Source organism: Micromys minutus, assembly GCF_963924665.1.
Source record: "Micromys minutus genome assembly, chromosome: 17".
Lineage (NCBI taxonomy): Eukaryota > Metazoa > Chordata > Mammalia > Rodentia > Muridae > Micromys > Micromys minutus.
Genome location: NC_137952.1, coordinates 12252436 through 12272933, shown reverse-complemented (window position 1 = coordinate 12272933; position 20498 = coordinate 12252436). Strand labels below are relative to the sequence as shown.

The window sequence follows — 20498 nt, the reverse complement described above, 5'->3', positions numbered from 1 at the left end:
GATCCGCACCGATCTGTAGTAAGATTAAAACAGTTACTGACTGTTTTTACAATAAATTATTGGTATACAATTTGGTAAATGATAATCTGAGAGAAGGAAGAAAAAGAACCACACACCAATAAGTAGCAAACAAAGTAAGCAAAGCGAGAAAACTTTGCACAGAGGAATTGGACCCTGAACTCTTAACTCTGCCAGGGTTCCTGTACCGCCTTCCGTCTCTGCCAATCTCTTCCCATTCCGGGGTCTACCTCCCGGAGCCCCCACAGCTCGCCCCACCCTCCGTCCAATCGCGTCCCTTCTAGAGTTCCAGTGACCAATCAGAAGACGGCCATCTGGGGAGGGGCGGTGCTGATTGGCGGAGCCTGAAGTCACTACTCCAGCCGCCCTGACCGACACGATTCCCTGCCCCGGGTGGAGACTGCGTGTCTTTCTCTGCTGTCTCACCTTCCATAGCTCTGCAGTTCCGCAATCTTACACCATGGCGGACAGCCGGGACCCAGCCAGCGACCAGATGAAGCAGTGGAAGGAGCAGCGGGCCTCCCAGGTACCCTGTGTTCCCTAGAGCCTCACGAGAAAGTGGGAGGCAGCGAGTAACGGCACGGGCTCCCCCTGGGTGGCCTACGCTGGGGCAGCACCGCTGGCTGCGCTCGGATGGCTGCTTTCTGTCCCAAGGACCGTTCCTCTCTGCGGAGAGGGCATGGGGCTGCGGGCCTTCAGGACTTGTCGCTTGCATCAGGGGCCGGGTGGTATGGCTCCGAGTTTGGCATTTGTGCCAGCTGGGACATAGGTCACAGCTTGAGGGAGACGTGGAGCTGCCTGGGCAAAGAGGCAGAGAGAAGTAGCTGTGAGCCAGGAAGTTAGTGCCAGCTCCTTGCTTTGTGTTTGTGAAATCTTAGATCTGCACACATTGGTGTTTGGGAGGTACCTGGGCCTGTGCCTCTAGCATCATTCATGGTGACATGCAGAACACACAACATTCGACGATTAAATAAAAGCATTTTTACATTGTTATTTCATTGGCACCGAGGAGCATCAGACTTGGTATTTTAGAACTGGCAATGACTTTAGACAGTAATCATCACTTTGATTCACAGAATTTTGAGTACCTGTATGTGCCATTTGAGCACCTCGGTGCTGGACAAGGAGTACAAGTATTCCTGTGAGATAAGACCACACCCTGGAGAAGTTTAGAGTCATCACTGAGAGGCAAGATGTGTAAACAGATGATTACCATTTAGTTGCGATTGCAGACAAGCTGTGGAGTGTAGTGAATGCCGGCGTTGGCTGCTAGACATCCCAAGCAGATGACACTGTAAGAGTGTCCTCAAAGATAGTGGTGATTTCAGTAAACTCGGTAGGGACGTTCCTGGCATGGGCATCTTAGAGAAGTTGGAGCAGATGTTACTGCATGGTGCCATGGCTTCTGGTTAATAGGGCAGGGGTGGGGATGAGAGAGAATTTCCCCGTTTGCTCTTTCTTCCTTAAAACCCTGCTCTTGTGGGTGGACTAGGAGATCAATGTTTAGTGATCCCAAGTTTGGGAAAATGCTGATTTTCTTCTCTAAGGCTCTTGGCCCCATTGTCCTTCATTATTTACAGCTAGGTCCGTTAAGATTTTTTTTTTCTGAGTTCTTCAAGTGAACCAGAGACAGGGACATACAACTAGTTAGTGGTAGAGTCAAGATTGGAACTGAGCTCCTTAGAGCCAGGACCTGTTGGGTACCCAGTGGTTCTAAAGCCTGCTTCATGCTGTCACGGATACTTGTGAACTGAGTAACACTTGGGCTGTGGAGTGAGATTTTTTTTAGAAAAGAAAGTACACGTGTTCTTAAAGGTGTCCTGTTTCTTTTGAGACCAGTTTGGGGAAAATCATTAAGTTGTTGCTCTTTCCTCTTTTCACTTATTGTCGGTGACACCGATGTTTTCTTCCTCAATTTGTGCGGCTTACTCTGAATAAACATTTCTAGGAGGAGACTCCCCTACCTTCTGGAAGGAAATGATCATGTGCTGAGTGGCCTAGATAAGCTGGAATACTTGATTGTGAAGAGTGGAGAATTCAGAAATACCGAAAAGAGCTGCAGCGCACACTCAAGTGTCCACTTTCCGTGTCACACAATTACTTCTTTTATAAGATTATCCATCTCCCTATCCCTTTATTCATCCAGGAAATGAGTGATTTTTTAAAAAAGTGTATCTCTTCAACAGTATACATTATCCCTGAACACTCCAGGGATGTGAGTGGAGAGTGTGGTGCGCATGTGCAGGGTTACAGTGATATTTACGTATAGTGAATCATGTAGATTTCTGTGTTCTGCTCAGCAAGGTTTAATACACACATAGACAATTGCCTCCCAAGCCCCTGTTAAGATATCTGCAGCTGGACTGAGGAGATGGCTCAGTAGGCAAGGGGCTGTCTGTTAAAGTGGGAAGGTGTGAGTTTGAATCACCACGATCCATGTAAACCCTGCCACGGTAATGTGTACCGTGGAGCCCCAGTGTTACTTTATGGGACTGGGAGGCAGACAGGAGAGCATCTAGAAGTTCACAGGCCAGCTCACCTGGTGTACACAGTAGAGAAACACCATGAACAAGTGTGAAGGTGAGGGCTGACACCTGAGGCTGTCCTCTGACTCTCACACAAATGAATGTGTGTGTGTTTTAACCATTGATTTATGGGTTTTTGTACAACGGTTTCTTGTTGTTGCTGTTCCGTAAAAATACTTTCCAGTTATTCATATTGGGCCGTGTATCAGCAGTTAGACCATTCCACACAATATAGTACTTCGTTATGAGATTAGACCACTGTTTGCTCGTATTATTGCTGAGCACCTGGGTTATTACCAAGTTTGGATTATTATAAATAAAGTTGATGTGAAAACCCTTTTTTTTTTTTAAAAAAAAAAGATATTTATTTATTTATTTTATGTATGTGAGTACACTGTCGCTTTCTTCAGACACACCAGAAGAGGGCATCAGATCACATTACAGATGGTTGTGAGCCACCTTGTGGTTGCTGGGAACTGAACTCAGGACCTCTGGAAGAGCAGTCAGTGTTCTTAACCACCGAGCCATCTCAACAGCCTGATATGAAAGAAAACTCTTATACCTGTCATTTTATGCACCCACGTTTTGATTATTTTCCTAGAAAATTCTAGCTGAATGTGCTGCTACGTACCTGTGATTCCAGTCCTAAGGATGAGGCAGGTGGATCACCAGTTTGAAGTCAGCCTGAGTTTCATGGCAAGAATCCTGTCCTAATGAATAAGACAAAACCCCAAACTATTGGGATTATAGGATTTACTGGGTTATAGGGCCAATTTCTGTCTTAGCAGCAAACTGCTCAGTCATCTTCCCGAGTGGTTGTACCTTTTCACACGTCCATCAGCAACATGGACGTTCCGGGTGCCTTGCTTCCTATCAGCTTTCGGTCTTGCCAGACCTTTAGTTGATCATTGCTCTCTGTGGTTTTGGCATAAACCCATTAGAAATTTCTTCTTTTTCTTCTTCTTCTTCTTCTTCTTCTTCTTCTTCTTCTTCTTCTTCTTCTTCTTCTTCTTCTTCTTCTTCTTCTTCTTCTTCTTCTTCTTCTTCTTCTTCTTCTTCTCCTCCTCCTCCTCCTCCTCCTCCTCCTCCTCCTCCTCCTCCTCCTCCTCCTCCTCCTCCTCCTCCTCCTCCTCCTCCTCCTCCTCCTCCTCCTCCTCCTCCTCCTCCTCCTCCTCTTCCTCCTCCTCCTCCTCCTCCTCCTTCCTCCCCCCCCCCCCGCCACCATATGGTTCAGAGTGGTTTGAGGTTGAAAGAAACAGGGATGTTTTGTCCCTTATAGCTCCTGAGGACCGCAGCTGAAGGAAGCTTCCCATTGGTTAGCACAAGGTTCTAAGTACTTGAAGCACCAGGAGAGATGGCTTCTTCAGCATAGGACCTGGGTTATCAGCCCCCACATGGTCTGCAACTCCAGTTACAGGGATCTAACAGTCAATTCTGGCCTCTGTGGACAGTCTACCCTCATAGTGCCTATACATGTATGCAGACAAGATGGTAACACACACATAAAAATAAGTATTATAGGTAAATAACAAGACCCCCTAACGTACTTGAGGCATCAGTTGTCAGCCACAGAAATGTTAGGTGTATGGAGAAGGGCATCTGGGGAGATTTGGGATCAGGCTCACTTCTAACTGCCTTAGCTGGACCTCTGTAATGGGCTAAGTATAGGGGAATCTGGGGAAATGTGGTCTGTCTCTGTCTAGGAAGTCACATTATTATGTTATCTAAGATACACATTTCATATTTCTTAGAAAGCAAGCTATCTATGTATTTTCTCATGTGATGAGTTAACAAACACAATTTCTCTTTTTTAAGTTATTGAGATCACATTTAAAAAGAAATTGTTACTTTTTTTATGAGTACATTATTGCTGTCTTCAGACACACCAGAAGAGGGCATCAGATCCCCTTACAGGTTGTGAGCCACCATGTGGTTGCTGGTACTTGAACTCAGGACCTCTGGAAGAGCAGTCAGTATGCTTAACTGCTGAACCGTTCCTCCAACCCACACAATCTCTTTTTAAAGACTTAGTTACAGTTTTATGACATTAAAACATCCTTTTTTTAGAAAAAGAAAACTTTTACTGGAACTGTAAATGTTGGAAATGCCAGCATTCTGTTATCTCCTCTCTTAAGAACCACATGTCCAGCATCAGGCTGGACGGATCCTTCTTTGGCATCAGAACCAGAATGCTGATCATTCTGAGAGCAGTTTGCAAAATAGAGTCTTCTTGTGGGCAGATGTTGCTGACAACTGAACTGGGAGCTTTGTAACCATTGACTATTGAGTATTGAATCCAGTGTCTTTATGGGCTTGACTTAGGCTGCCTAAAAAACTCTCTCTTCCTCTCAAAATATATTGAAGAGTCAACTCTGCAGGTATCCTCGGAAGTTTGCGTGGAACTGAAACAGGAGTTTTGTCGCCCATTCCTCAGACCACATGGGCTTTTCCTTTGGGATTCTTAGGTTTAATAAGTCACCTCTGGTCACTGGAGAATCTGAACATCAGAGTCCTGACTCTATTCTGCCCCCTGGTTACCAGCTCTTAGCCTGCCTGCCTTGCCCGTGAGTTTCCTACGAGAGAATGTGTGGTTAACCCTGATAGTGAGCATCGGCTGATGGCACGGTGCCAACGTGAGGGGTGGAGAGGGATGGAGGGAAAGCTGAGTTAACAAGAACGAGCTTCCATGTCTTATGCAAGCAGGAAGAGGGAACTGCTAAGTCACCGTGTGTCAGCAGGAGAGACATGGCCGAAGGAATCACATCTGTCTATGTCCTAACCAAGATCTAGGCTAGTCTGTGTCTTCTCTTCAGGTTAGAAAGCAGGAGCTGATTGTAAAGTGTAACTCAGAAAATATAAATTCACAATTATCATTTTTGTTATTAGCTTCCCTTTTTAAAGGACCCCCGATCCTGCAGCTTCTAATCAAAAAGAAAAAGAATCCTTTTTCATCTTGGATGACTTGCCCTTCAGTTCGTAGGCCTTTCTCATCAGATTCTCCCCCCTGTTCTTTGCCTTTTGAAAACTCGTACTAGACGGGTCACAGTGCTAACACAATTTTGATCTGGTTTCAAGAGAGGAGACATTCTTTTTGCAGTCGCTGTTTTGTGCTCTTGATAGGTTTGATCTTTATTTAGGATTATTCTAAGTGTTTCTAATTCTTGAAAACTAACACTGTGTTTTGGTTTTGAGGCAGTGAAAGCAAACACTTGAGATGTATTAGCAACTACTGTTTAGCTACAAACACGACAGCAGTTTCCATTTATGCCATTCATGGAGCACATAGATCCTGAGCTGGGGAGGTGGCTCGGTGCTTGCTCTGGAAGTGTGAGGGCCTGAGTTCGGATTCCCAGCATCCACATAAATGTCAGGAGGGAGATGAGACTCCCTGGACGGACTGAGCTGGCTTTCCAGACTAGTTGAATTGGTGAGCTGTGGGCTCCAGTGAAAGACACTGCCTAAATGAACAAGGAAGAGAGCCATGGAGGAACACACTCTGGCGTTCATACACTTATACATGCAAATGGACTCACACTCATGGGAGCTGACTACACACATGTAAAACACACACACACACTTTCATGTTTTTCTGCTCTTAGATTTCACTGTTCATGTGTTATATTGCTTAACAGTTTATCAAGTAGTTATTTATAGCATATTTTAATACCTTATTTAGTTCCTTATTGAGCACTCTTGGTGGTCCATATAGTGTAATTTAGGCAAGAATATAGCCGAATGAAAGCTCATTTCTGCCTCTTGAGTGCACACTGACTTAGTGACCAAGGTAGCTTAATAAGGATGAGTCAATTTACAGGATAGTATCTTCTAGTGTGAAGTTTTAGCTGTGGTCCAGAAAGCATACTTATCTAGCTTTATTTTTATTTTTTATTTTTTGAGAGGAAGTGGCTCACCTAGAATTCACTGTAAAGTCCAATTTGACCTTGAACTCATAATCCTCCTGCCTTAGTCTGAGCGCGGGGCCACTATATCTGGCCATGCCCAGGTTCCCATCACGAAGGCTACCAGACATGACCCCAGTGCTGGGCATTTCTCTCTTCTGTTCTTGAGAACCTGTCCCCAGTGTAAGTGTGATCCAGTGCTTGAGGATTATTGTTTATTTGTTTATTTTGTCTTTTGAAACAGGATCTCTCTATAGCCCTGGCTGTCCTGGAACTTGCTAAGCTGACCAGGCTGCCCTTGAACTCACAGAGGTCTGCCTGCCTCTGCCTCCTGAGTGCTGGGATTGGAGGTTTGTGCCACCACTCCCTGCCTGTTGCTATTTAAGAGAGAATCAAAGAGACCAAATTCAGAATTTAGGATTACCTGGCCCACATGAAAGTTGAGTTTTTAAATATTTCTAATTTGGACATTTGCCTCATAGATACGCATTTTGCGTACCATGCTGAACTCTTGGTCTGGTCTGGAGTAAACATGTTAGCACAGTAACCTCCAACATAGCACAGTGGGGGTTCACAGGCATGTAGCACTGTTAAAGCACCTCCTACCCTTTCTCTGCCTTTATTTAACAACTCTCCCATATTTCTTTTGTTAGACATCTTTCCCCTTTAAGTCTTCATGAAACTCCTCTCCCACACCCCAAACCCTACAACACCGTGGACGATGTCAGACCAGTGCTGGAGGAGGCCCACAGGCTGGGCTTCTCAGTGCCTGTCTTCAAGTTGCAATGACAGTGCTTTGTTTTTGCCTCACCTGCGCCACCTCCATTTTTGGGATTTCATTCAGACCCAGAGTCATCTCACAAGTAAATATTTCAGTGGTATATCCAGAAAGTAAGGAAGTACTCAGTAGTACCACTATGGCACATGCCCATCCCCCGAAAGAGCCAATATCTAGCAGTGTGTTCAGTTTCCCGATTGTCTCTCTGTGGGCCCAAGACTGTCACTTCCAGATAGATCTACACGCCCAGTTTCAAAGGGTTCCCACCACCAGATAGCAGAGTTTAAACTATACCAGTGATGTGTGTGTTTTGTGCTGACGGCCTGCTGTCCTTCAGGGAGGCTAGGGTGCCTAAGCTCCTGGCCCTTGATGGAAAACCTGGGTACCAAGCCTCTAAGGACATCATTTCACTTGTGTGCCCATAACTACTGCTGAAGTAGATGTGACCTGTGTGAGAGGACCTTGGAAAGCTTGGTTTCCTTCAGACCTTACTCCATTTGCCTCTTCTCTAGGCCAAATTTGCTTTATGACCAGATAGTCATGACTGAGTAATTGGGGTATCCTGGGAGTCCGGGAAAGTCATGGAGCCCGGGGTAGGGTGTGAGAGCCCCAGCCTGGACTATCTGGCTCTCTTTAGACTGTTCGCAGATCCAGGTACCAGGGAGGTTGACATATGCCATTATGTGACTGTCACTTAAGACTCTGTCTTCTTTACAGACAAGTTACTTACATATTCTTTCTTTAAAATTTTATTTTTCATAAAACACATTTTGTTCCTATTCTTACCTCTTTTCTAACTTGTCCCTCATCCCACCCAACTTCACATTCTCTTAAACAAAAGCAAAAGCCAACACAAAGCAAAAACAACAAAAAATCCAAAAAGTCAGACACAAACTTGAAACTGCAAACAAACACAAACAAAACAAAAACCACCAGAAAACAACAACAGCCCATGGAGTTCATTTTGCGTTGGCATCTTGTCTGCCCTGGGTTGTAGTTGATGTACTTGGTGTCACTCCATTAAAGATGACTGATTTTCCCCTCCCAGCAGCTGTCAATTGAAAACAGCCTCTTATCTGGAGGTGGGCGTTGTGCTCTGTCCTGTCCCTGTGCTGAGATTTTTGTCTGGTTTGAACTGTGCAGGTCTTCCTTGTGCCCGCAGTCCCAGTTCCATGTGGATCTGCCCTGTTTATTCTGGATATGCTGTTGTTTTGGGATTACCCAGCACCTCTGGCTCTTACAGTCTTCCTTCCTCCTCTTCCGCATAGATCCCGAGCCTTGGGGAGAGGTTTGATGAAGACATCCTCTTTGGTGTTGAGCATTCCAAAGTCTCACTGTGCATGTTTTCCAGTTGTGGGTCCCTGTTATCTGTTGCTAGAAACAGCTTCTCTGATGGGAGTTCAGCGATGTACTCATCTGGCCTCAGCCAAGTGTGGTGGCTGTGGAGTCTCTGGTAGAGATGGTTCTCCATTTAGTTCCTTTGGCTTTGGTTTTCCATATTGAAAATAGGAAGACGTTCTTTAAAGTATTGTTTGTGTGTTTGTTTATATGTATGTGGAGTTCTGTTTTCTACCTCCTGGGTCCTAGGGACTGAACACAGTTGTCAGACTTGGCACCCAGCTATTTGGTGGGTGATTTGGAAATAGTATGGTTGAAGCAGGAAGTGTTTCAGAAGAGGCATGGGTGGACAGCTAGTGGCAGTAAGTAGCTATTGGCTAGATGTCAACATGTTCCGTGCCACTACAAATGCTGCCTTCTCAGAGCTAGCTCTTAAAATTGTCCAATAGCAGACATATGTCTTTTAAAAAGTTCATTTTAAAGAATGTCTGCTTCTAGGGCCGGTTTGATGGGTCAGCAGGTAAAGGTCCTTGTCATCCATCTGGACAACCGAGTTTGATCGTAGGACCCACATGGTAAAAGGAGAAAACTGTATTCTGCAAGTTGTCTTCTGACCTGTGTGCATGTGTCTGTGTGTATGTGTGTGTGTGTGTTTACATAAATAGGAAAAGGACTTAGGTAATATCAGTTTTAAAAAATTAAAAAATGTTTTTAAACTGATGCTTTGCTAAGTTAAAAATTAGAACAACAATGTTGTAACAACAGTTACAAGTTGGAGGTAATCTTGTTGGACATTCATCCTTTGTCCAAAGTCGTCTAAGGGCCTGAGAGATGGCTCAGTGGGTAAAGTACTTGTCATGAGGACCAGGGTTAAGATCCTCAGAACTGATGTAAAAGCTGGGCAGGTAAGGCAGCCATCTATAATCACAGGAGGCAAAGATGGGCTCCCTGGGGCAAGCTGGCTAGCTACACTTGTTGATCAGTGAGATCTGGGTTCAACTGCGAGACCTGCCACAGTAAATAAAATGCTGAACAATCAGGGAAGATGCTTAAAGCAACTTTGAGCTTCCATATGCTTACATGTGTGCACCCGACCCACATACATGCTCTCTCTCACACACACAGTCCTCTGGACACAACATTGGTCTCATGAGATTGTCGGGAAGTTTAAGTGAAATAGCTCATGTAGTCTGTTCTCCAGCCCCTTCAACTCATTGTAGTTGGTAAATCTCCACTGCATGCTGGGATTATAATCTTCACTACAGTCATTGTCAAGGTTAGGGATCCAACCCAGAGCCTCACAGTTATAAAACTGCAGTGTTTTCATGAAAGACTGTAGATTGCTGATGAATCTTGTGTCAGTCCAGTGCTGCCCTGAACTTCCCCTGAGGTTGGGCAATCTTCTTTTTTTTAGTCTTTGCCCCTGGGCTCTTTTCTGAACTGCAGCCTCCTGAAGCTTCTCCTGTCATGTTTGTTTTGGAGGCAGATTATATGACCTTGAGGCCACGTGAGGAAATCTGTTAATGATTTAAGAGATTAGATCAAATGGTAGGGCACTTGTGTGAGAATCTTGTTTCTGAGTTTTATAAATTCCAAGGTGTTTTCCCTCAGTGTTCTTCCATATATAGACCATTAGTAATATAATCCATCTTATCAGAAACTATTATTTTTAGCCAAAAGAAAGGCAATTTGTTTGTTTTTAAATTGAGAAGAATACCACACAGAGCTTGAGAGAAATAGAGTATCTGTCCATAGCGCCACCTCTGAATGTCCCTGTCATGGTGTCATAAGAGCAATGTGTCCAAAAACTCCTCTGCACGACAGACTTCAGTCCACAGGAAGCACCAGCTGGTGAGGTGCTTTAAGAGCAACTGCTTGCTGTTAGTTTTGACATTGGGTATCAAGCACTTATTTCCCCCTTAGGGGTATCTATCTGGGAGTCACATGTGGAATCCAGCGCCCATCTCTAGGAGCGGCTGAGCCAGGTAGCTGACATTAGTCACCTCTGCTTCCCAGAGCAAGTGTCTTGGGAATTGCTGCTGAGGTGTGACAAGGATTTCTGAGAGCAGATGCAATATTTCAGCACTTAGCTCACAGGAGATTTGAGGAGCGGGAGGAAGGTGTAAACGTTGCCAGGTATGCGCAGTTAGGGAGGGGTTCAGCTGTACTGACTCCTTTACTTTCCCTTTGTGTCATGTAGAGACCCGATGTCCTAACCACCGGAGGTGGGAACCCAATAGGAGATAAACTTAATATCATGACGGCGGGGTCCCGAGGGCCCCTCCTCGTCCAGGATGTGGTTTTCACCGACGAGATGGCACACTTTGACAGAGAGAGAATTCCCGAGAGAGTGGTGCATGCCAAAGGAGCAGGTGAGAGCGATATATATTCCTCACTCCTAACCTGGCTCAAAGGATTTCCAAAGTACCCGGCAACCTTAAAATCTCACTTTGGTAAAGCCCCAAATCTCCTTTTTTGTAAGAAAGGAAAATTGTTTGATAATAGAACAATAGCCTAGGTTTTTATATTCTTATATATTATTATAATGACATATTAATTATAGACTTATATATCAATTATTATACTATTTATTATTTGCATATATTATTATTTATAATATCATAATATATGTAATAATATATAAGTCATATATAACATATAACCAATATAAACAATAAATAATTTATATATAATATATAAATATATATTTATATGTTATACATATGTATAAAACATTAAAGATATTCATTCATTTCACATGTAAAGGTATTTCTTCTGTGCGCGACATGGGAAACTAGTGCTAAGGAGGCCAGCAGAAGACATCAGACGCCCTAGAACTAGAGTTACAGACATTCTGTGCTGCCATGCATGTGTTGGATGTTGAAGCTGGGTCCTCTGGAAGAGCAGCCAGCTCCAAAACAGTTTTTAAAACCCTAACTTTGAGAGCTGGGGAGATAGCTCAGTTCGTAAAGTGTGTCCCACACAGCCATGGTGACCTGAGTTTAGATTACACATCCATGTGTAAAAAGAGCTGGCATTCTGTAGTGTGCCTGAAACCTCAGCGCTGGTGGGAGGGTGTGGGGGAGTGGACAGGAGGGAGCTTTCCGTCGGCCAGCCTAGCCAGATCAGTGAACTCAGTTTCAGCGAAAGATCCATCTCAAATAAATAAATACATAAGCAAATGTGGAAAGCAAGCAAGGAGATCCAACTTCCCCTCTGACCTTCACACTCACAAGCACATACATATACTCACATGTGCATGCTCGTGGTATGCACACACACACAGAACAAACAAAAAAATAGTAACTTTGCAGCCAGGTGTGGTGTGTGCCACACACCTGCAGTTTCAGCACTTGGGAAGCAGAAGCAGAGAGAGATGGAGTTCAAGGCCAGCCTGTGCTAAGCAGTGATAATTCTGTCTCAATAACTCAGCTCAATACAGGAGTGCTTACCTAGCAAATCTAGGATTCACTCTCCAGCACCACGCATACTAATTAGTAACCTTTCATTACGTTTTCCATCATGTAGTTTAGGAAAGTGAAAGCACAGCTGGAGAAACACAGGGCACAGCTGTGGCTTCCTTAAAAACGGCTCTTGTGGGATAAATACAGAAATGAACCCAAAAATAGGGCATAGTTATGTTGGAGTGCTGAGTTTGTGGTGAATCTCCTCTTTTGTCTAGCTTCTGTAAAACCTTCATCTTCTTTTATGGTGGGTGTAAAAGATGACATTGATGTTTAAAAGAAAAGCCCAATAAGAAAAAGATTAGCAGCCAGGTGGTGGCAGGTGGCGGGTGGCGGTGTACACCTTCAATCCCAGTGCTCAGGCAGGTGGATCTCTGAGTTCAATGCCATCCTGTTCAACATAGAGAACTTCAGGTTATCCAGGGCTGCACAGAGAGATACTGTCTTCAAACAAACGAGAAACAGAGCTGTGTAGGAAGGATAAAGCATTTTCTCCTCAGCTTGCTTCTGTGTTCTTCTATTCAGCCTTGCTGGCTCAGTTTTCTAGATACCCATTGTTTCATGTCTGCTCTGTTAGCACTTGTTGGGCAGCTGTTCTTTCAGCCACTGACTCCTTCCCCATGTCCTTCCATGTTGTTTCTTGGCCCCTGCCTCTACCTCAAGGCCCTCTGAGGTCCTTTGTCTTTGGTCAGCCAAAGCTCCCATCTTCCCCTCTTGGCTCTCATTGACAATAGGGCTTTGTGTTTGGTTCCTAACATTCTGTGTTCTCTCACTTCTCCCGAACTGTATGGGAAGATCCTGGAAGGCTGGTGCTGGGAGGGTGTTCAGTTTCTCTAGTCACAGGCACCTGTTGAGGGCCTGAAGCCCGAGTGATGGTCCTGTGCTGAGAGTTTTGTCTTTCTCATTAGGTGCTTTTGGATACTTCGAGGTCACCCATGATATTACCAGATACTCCAAGGCAAAGGTGTTTGAGCACATTGGAAAGAGGACTCCTATTGCTGTTCGATTCTCCACTGTCGGTGAGTCAGTCTGTTTGCATGTCTTTGGTTCCTTCAGCCTACACTGACTAGCTCTCAAGATAAGCCTACTAAGAAAATAGGAAATTGCAGCCTGTTTTAGTGTATAGAAAATCCCTGGAGACACACAGGAGGTGCCTTACTGTTCTGTTTGTTGAACTACAAAGGGGCTACCATTGCAGTTTTCTGACATTTACAAAGAACTCTCTATAAGTGATTTCCTCAAAGAGAAATATGAAGTGGTGTTTTTCTTTATTAACCATTCTAACAACTGCTTTCTGCTGAGAATTAAGTGTAGAGCAATTTAGTATATAGGTGGTTTGCTTATAGTAACCTATAGATCTACTATGGGACTCATCTATTTCAGAATGATCAAGACATTTTATTATTATGTTAAAGAATTAGTAGTTGCAACTAATTTTCTTAATACTAACTTTCTGTCAGTTCACTCTCTCTTAAAATTTTAGTCATTTTAATTTTATATGTATAGATGATTTGCCTGCATACATACCTGTATACCATGTGGATGCCTGGTGTCATTAGAGGCCAGGAGAGGGTCTCAGATCGGCTGGAGCTGGAGTTAGATGGTTGTGAGCTGCTGTGTAGGTGTTGGGAATTGAACCTGAGTCTTAACTCTGCTTAAGAACAGCCAGCTCTTAACTGCGGACTCATCTCTCTAGCCCCACAGAACTCACGCTTTGTTTATTACTCCACTCTTAGCAATTATTTTCTTAATTACCTGTTTCAGTGGATATAATCTTGTCAGCTATTGGTATTTATCTTATCACTCTCAATTCATTCTTTTGTCTGATTTCTAGACCCAATTAGTAGGTAGGGTGTAGTAAAAATACCACAAACATTTAAAAATACCTAACCTCCTTCTAGGAATTCTGGAATTCCAGGAATCCATTTCCAGATGACAGATCCTACATTTTTCTGATTTATGGTTTCTTGGTTGCAATATGCTTGGCTGCGTTCCGTTCTTCCATTTAAATCTTTCATTTAAATAACTAATCTTCCAGGAAGTGGACTGAAGATGGCAGATGCTAATTCTCTGTGATTTATGGTTCCTTGGCTGCAGTGTACTGGATGTGATTCATTCTTCCGTTTGACTCTTTCAGCTGGAGAGTCAGGCTCAGCTGACACAGTTCGTGACCCTCGTGGGTTTGCAGTGAAATTCTACACTGAAGATGGCAACTGGGATCTTGTGGGAAACAACACCCCTATTTTCTTCATCAGGGATGCCATATTGGTAGGTGATGGGCTGTTTTGCTTCCTACAAGAGCTGTTGATTTGTGTTAACGTCCAATTATCCTTAGTGATTGGCATTTGAGGATAAGCCCTGGAGAAAGAAGAGAATGTGGATTGTTTGGGTTCCCCTTTGTCTTAGGGTTTTACTGCTGTGAAGAGACACCATGACCAAGGCAACTCTTATAAAGGACATCATTTCATTGGGGCTGGCTTACAGTTGCAGAGGTTTAGTCCATTATCATCCTGGTGGGAAGCATGCCTTTGAGATGTGATGCTGGAGAACTGAGAGTTCTACAACCAGGAGGAGACTCTCCCACATTGGGCAGATCTTGAGCATAGAGACCTCAAAGCCCACCCTCACAGTGACACACTTTCTTTAGTAAGGCCACAGCTTCTCCAACAAGGCCACACCTCCTAATAGTGCCACTCCCCATGGGCAAAGCATTTAAACACATGAATCTGTGGGGGCCAAACCTATTCAAATCACCACACCCTTTAATTTTCCCCCCAGAATTTAGTATGTCTCTGTAAGAGCAAATGATAATTACCATTGGCCTTAGGCATGTCAAGAGTCACTGACCTGGCAGAAATAGTCCAACTTCCATTGCAAAGCCTGGAGGATCTGTGAGAACAATAGAGGATATCCCTCTCCCCGTGTGTGTGTGTGTGTGTGTGTGTGTGTGTGTGTGTGTGTGTGTGTTTGGTGGTGGTAGTGTTTAAAGATATACTTCAGCTCTGAGTGCATTTGACACTAGAGTATCTAAAGAATTGGTTATATGTACTGAACAAATGTCATTTGAAAGTTTAACAATCTAAGTTTCTGGAATTGTGTTGTTTAGAATTAAAATTCTCAAAGAAGCCACAGATAATATATTATATAAGACACTACAATTCTTACAAACTTAGGTTTGAGATTTTTATTTTTGCTCTCTCTCCCCTCCCCCCGTTTAGTTTCCATCCTTTATCCATAGCCAGAAGAGAAACCCACAAACTCACCTGAAAGATCCTGACATGGTCTGGGACTTCTGGAGTCTTCGTCCAGAGTCTCTCCATCAGGTGAGACATCTTCTTCACCATTAAGCCACCTGAGGTGGCTTTGCTGATTAGGCCTTGTAATGTGTTCTTGTGCTTGGTTGTTTTATCGGGTTTGGCTTCTGTCTTTTTGGGGTGCTTCTTCAGATTTTTTTGGTCACAAAGAGTTTAACATCTAAGCATGATGCTTAGATGGTTGGAAACACTATCAATTAATATTCAGGGGTCTTTAGGAATAAAGTCCAGTGGGGGGTCAAGCTGAGTTGTAGGGAAGCGAGAGGAAAACAGGGCTTAAGCCTTTGCTATTAAAATACATTTTGAGAGGCAGTGGGCGATAGGAACCACCACGATGAACAAATCTGTGATGGAGAGGTGGGAAAGATAAAAAACAGAGCGGTATATGTGCCGTGGTGAGAGGCGGAACTGGAGACATGACGGCAGTGAGGACCAGGTTGATGTGATTGGCCGGTGTTGCCACCCGAGACCATGGTGCCGTCTGTGGTCTGGGCTGCCTCTGAAGACCATGTCTGGGTCTGTGGTCCTGCTGCGGCCAGGAGCCATGTTCATAGGTGGCAGAAACCATGTGGAAGTCCTGGTCCATGCTCTGGCTGACTGTGGAGATCAAGGAAACCACGTTTGCAGTTACACTGATGATACGCAGAGATAGCTGGGAAAGAGGGACATGAAAGGCTTCTGTGACAAACCCTACTGTCACCTTGCCTCCAACGTAACAGTCTAAAAAGGGAGGAGGCATCAAAGAGAACTCTTAAAAAGTGTGAAAGGAAATTAAGTCTGCAATTGATGGCTTCTGTCAGGGATGCTCTGGGATGGGAGGGAGGACTCAGCTCTAGCTAAGGGGCTCCATATTCCACGGAGTACATGGGCGGCAACTCAAATTGGACTTGTATTTTTAGTTTTTCTTTCTTTGTTAATTAATTACTACTACTATTTTTAAAGTTTGTTTTTATTTCTTTGGGGGAAATCACAAGGGTGGGGGACAGACATGGAAGGACCGAGAAATGAGTGTTATTTAGGTACAGGATGTGACATTCCCAAAGAGTCAATGAAAGTATCATGTTAAAAAATAAAAAGGTTACAGTTTGAGCAACATGTTAGTTTAACTTCCAGATTTGCTTTAGCGTCCCTTCATAGACATTTTGTCATTTTCTATAGGTGAAATCATGATAACCCATGAAGTTAGAAGGTGTGTTCTGTGTCGAGAAGGAATTTTCTGGAAATGCACGGATGTAAAAACTTGGGATACCTCAATTTAAATGGGAGGATTTCCATTTGTGTTCCTTAGGTCTCTTTCCTGTTCAGTGACCGAGGGATTCCGGATGGACATCGGCACATGAATGGCTATGGTTCACACACCTTCAAGCTAGTTAATGCCAATGGAGAGGCAGTCTACTGCAAGTTCCATTACAAGGTACGTGTTGTCTGGACAGAGGGGACAAGGCTCCGCCTACACAACTCTCTGCCTCTCCCACCTTTCTCTTACTTCCACCCAAGGGTACAAAGGATTGGTATAATTGAATAGCACCATGAATCTTTTGTTGGCCACCAATTCAGAGAACAAATTCAGGCCACTCAAATCAGAACTCTGTAGTTGGCCGATGGTTTCTTCCTTACGTATAGTTAGAGGCTGGGGCACATGGCTTCTGTCTTTGGTATGATCTTGGCTTATATTACAATATGCAATATTTATCAGTGAACTCGAGAGAGTTGTCATTATTCCTGAAGCACCTCAGAAGGTTAAAAAACTTGTTTCTAAATTCTGCTGCTAAGCTGGGAAGAAGGAAGTGGGCTAATGACAAAGGAAGTCTCCCTCCTCTTTTGTATGTGGTATTGGAATTGAACCTGGGGCTTCACACATGGTAGGCCAGCTGGGCCTTGAACTCACAATCTTCTTTACCTCAGCCTCTTGAGTAAGCTGGGCTTTCAGGCCCCATACACCCAGGCTTAGTACTGCGTCGTTTTAACAACATCTCAAAGGTACGCCTTCCCCTGTCATAATTTAATATTTATTTGAACAAGCTATTTAGGCATATTAAGTGGAAAAAGTGTCTCCTTTACATCCTGGATCAATGTTAAGAAAACAGCTGGTCTCTGGATTGTCAAAGGGAGCTGTGTAAGGTCACTCAGGGGAAGACTCAGTGACTTGGGGGGGATACTGAGCCTCTTTGGAAGCCTTGCGGGCAGACCAGCCTAAACTCAGATCTTCGCTGTCCCGGATGACGCTGGACATACTGTTGGAAGTTCTTTTCATTGTGAAGTTGGAATGCAACTAGAGCTGCTCACAGGTCTGCAGTGAAAAGATTGCTCGTAGGTGTGTTCGGCAGAGAATCCTGAGGTAGACTGAGATGCATATAAATTCATTCATTCGTTCATTTAGTTTGTTCTGCTTTATAGGTACTCTCTTCTAACCTAAGAGCTTTGGTTAAAATCAGAACAGCTTTGTGCTGTTGTGCTACACTGAACATATTGGGTGACTGACAGACAGTGGCCTTCATCTTTAAACCCTGAAGTTGCCTTCTCCTTTGGTTCCTCCCAGAGTTGCTTTTGCTATGTGTTTCCATGACATGTGGCTTCTGAAGTCTTTTGGAATGAGGCACATGGTCACCCAGTTGACTATAGAGATTGGAGTCCTGGGGAAAGTGACATCATGGTTTTGCGTATGTGTGGCTTGTTTGGAAAGGCAGAATGTTGACCTTTACTCATAGAGAATTGGTGTGGAGTAGCTACAGTGAAGCTTATGGCAGCTTGATGAACTCTGATTCTATAATGTCTTAAAACAAAGGCAAGACAACAGAGACGGAGGGATATGCTAATCACAATTTTAGGAATTTATTTGAGCTGTTTTAAAAATGGAAATTAGGTAATTTCCAGAATTCCTTGGTGCATATCTAAGGCAAATGATACTGGATGTCCAAGAGGTGTCTGCACTCTTGTGTTTTTTGAAGAGTCTCCATCAGATGCTGAATGGGTTAAGAAGATGTGATACAGTGGACTTCTGTTTAGCCAAAAGGAGGAGGGAGAGACAGAGACAGACAGAGAGAGGCAGGCCCCTCTATGGGTGGAAGGGGACACGCCCCATTTTTGTGACTATGGGTGGAACTATAGACCACTGTGTTGAGTGAAGTGAGCCACCCAGGCATAGAAAGACAGACGTGGCCTGCTCTGCTTCATTGGTAGGACTTGAGAATCAGATGAAATTAGAAAGGGTGACCATCAGAGTCAGTGAGGAGGCTGGGAGGTGAAGCGCCAGTGTACTGCTGTACGAGACTGTGGCTGTGCATAGTAACTGCCCTACATCTCAAAAACCCGGGAGAAAGGATTTGAGTGTCTTGCTATAAGGGAATGGTAAATATTCTCCATTAATAGGCATAGTTTTGGTCTTCTAATGTATTAGTTAAAAATAAAAACGTAAAAACTATATAAAATCCTTTATTTTATTATCCCTTGCTTATTTTAGCGGATAAGGATTTATCCTATTAAGACAGTTTTTTTCTTCTGATTAAAAAGTAATAGTATAAAAATTCAAATGATGTAGAATATATAAAGGGAGAGAAAGGGATAATTTGACATTGAAAGGAATTGGCATGAATAAATATAGTTTCCCATAAATGAATGCATTAGTGCTGGTTCTGAACAATAGATGTGTGATTTGTCATCTTGTTAACCTAATGGGCTGTGTTACCTAGAACCCTTCAGTGGTGTACTGGTTATGTTTTGTAGCCTCTCTCCTAAACTCCATTTGAGCTCCTTTTCTTTGACTCTGCAGACCGACCAGGGCATCAAAAACTTGCCTGTTGGAGAGGCCGGAAGACTTGCGCAGGAAGATCCGGATTATGGCCTCCGCGATCTTTTCAACGCCATTGCCAATGGCAATTACCCGTCCTGGACATTTTACATCCAGGTCATGACTTTTGAGCAGGCTGAAACTTTCCCATTTAATCCATTTGACCTGACCAAGGTACGTCAGCAGCGCTGTATTGTTTTGTGTCTTCCTGTGTGTTCCTCCTCGTTCTCCTGCTGCTGCTACGACAACCACTACTAATTAATAACAGTATAAATTATAGCCTGTGACGGGAGCAGGCTTGATAGGAGGTGGTGGCTCAGCAGTGTCTGTGTGCCTGTGAGTGGGTGCCTCACTTCCAGTCCTTGTGGGACGTTCACTGAGGTCACTTTGGAGCCTTCCTGTGTTATTAGCAGGGGACAAGTTTTGAAAAGCTAATTTACTCCGATTCTGCACCAGGGTCAATATTTACCACTTACTATTGCAAAATGATAAGGCAGTCACCTGAAATTCTCATTATGTTTCTATTGGGTTAAGAGTCATTTTCACTGTTTGATTATATCCGAAAGTTGGTGTTTTCATGGGTGCCTTTTGGATTCACCAGCAGGTTATCTGGTAATTATGAATGTGACATTGTTTTCAGGTTTGGCCTCACAAGGACTACCCTCTTATACCAGTTGGCAAACTGGTCTTAAACAGAAATCCAGTTAATTACTTTGCTGAAGTTGAACAGATGGCTTTTGACCCAAGCAACATGCCCCCTGGCATTGAGCCCAGCCCTGACAAAATGCTCCAGGTAAGCCAGTGAGTTGACATGTTCTGAGGTAGGTGTCCATCTGTGCACACATGTACATGTGCACTCAGTGTATAACCTGGCATGATCTTTTATGAGGAATTACTAGAACTCTCACTTGGGTTTTAATTGAGGTGCTTAATTGCTGTGCGGTCACTTGGATGAGACATCCTTAGATGGTGACTCTTAAGTTACACCACTTATAAAACACATCCACGATACAGTGTCTAACATTTCAAGATGTGAACACTTGATTTCGGAAAAAGATATAACAGTAATGACTCCATATTTTATTTAAAAAAAATAGCATGGCTAGCTCAGCCTATAAGGATATAATAAATTATTAGAACCACCAACACCATAAGTTACCCATTTCCTGTTCCAAGGTGATGTTCGCATATTTTCTATCTAGGAAAGCAGCTCCATGGATAGTCTTTATTAACTCAGCTTTGTGATTAATGGCAGAGTAGTTTAATCATGTGATCTCACTAGGCATTCAGCACCCTTTAACTAGCTTTCTAGGCTGCTGTGCCAAGAGTTCAAAGAGGGACAATTCTACTTTGGACTAGGAGTCAGTAGGAAAAA

At 43.7% G+C, this 20498-nt stretch overlaps 1 protein-coding gene across 1 annotated transcript in view; it reads left to right on the top strand.

The window, feature by feature from the left end:
* The first annotated feature begins 394 nt into the window (after positions 1-394).
* The window catches only part of CAT (catalase), a 31745-nt gene continuing 11641 nt past the window's right edge, over positions 395-20498 (top strand). The window contains exons 1-8 of the mRNA XM_080930982.1: positions 395-544; positions 10759-10930; positions 12931-13041; positions 14160-14290; positions 15241-15345; positions 16625-16750; positions 19106-19297; positions 19764-19916. Coding sequence (XP_080787108.1) covers positions 479-544; positions 10759-10930; positions 12931-13041; positions 14160-14290; positions 15241-15345; positions 16625-16750; positions 19106-19297; positions 19764-19916 — 1056 coding nt within the window. The 5' untranslated portion in view covers positions 395-478. The remainder of the gene's footprint in view (positions 545-10758; positions 10931-12930; positions 13042-14159; positions 14291-15240; positions 15346-16624; positions 16751-19105; positions 19298-19763; positions 19917-20498) is intronic.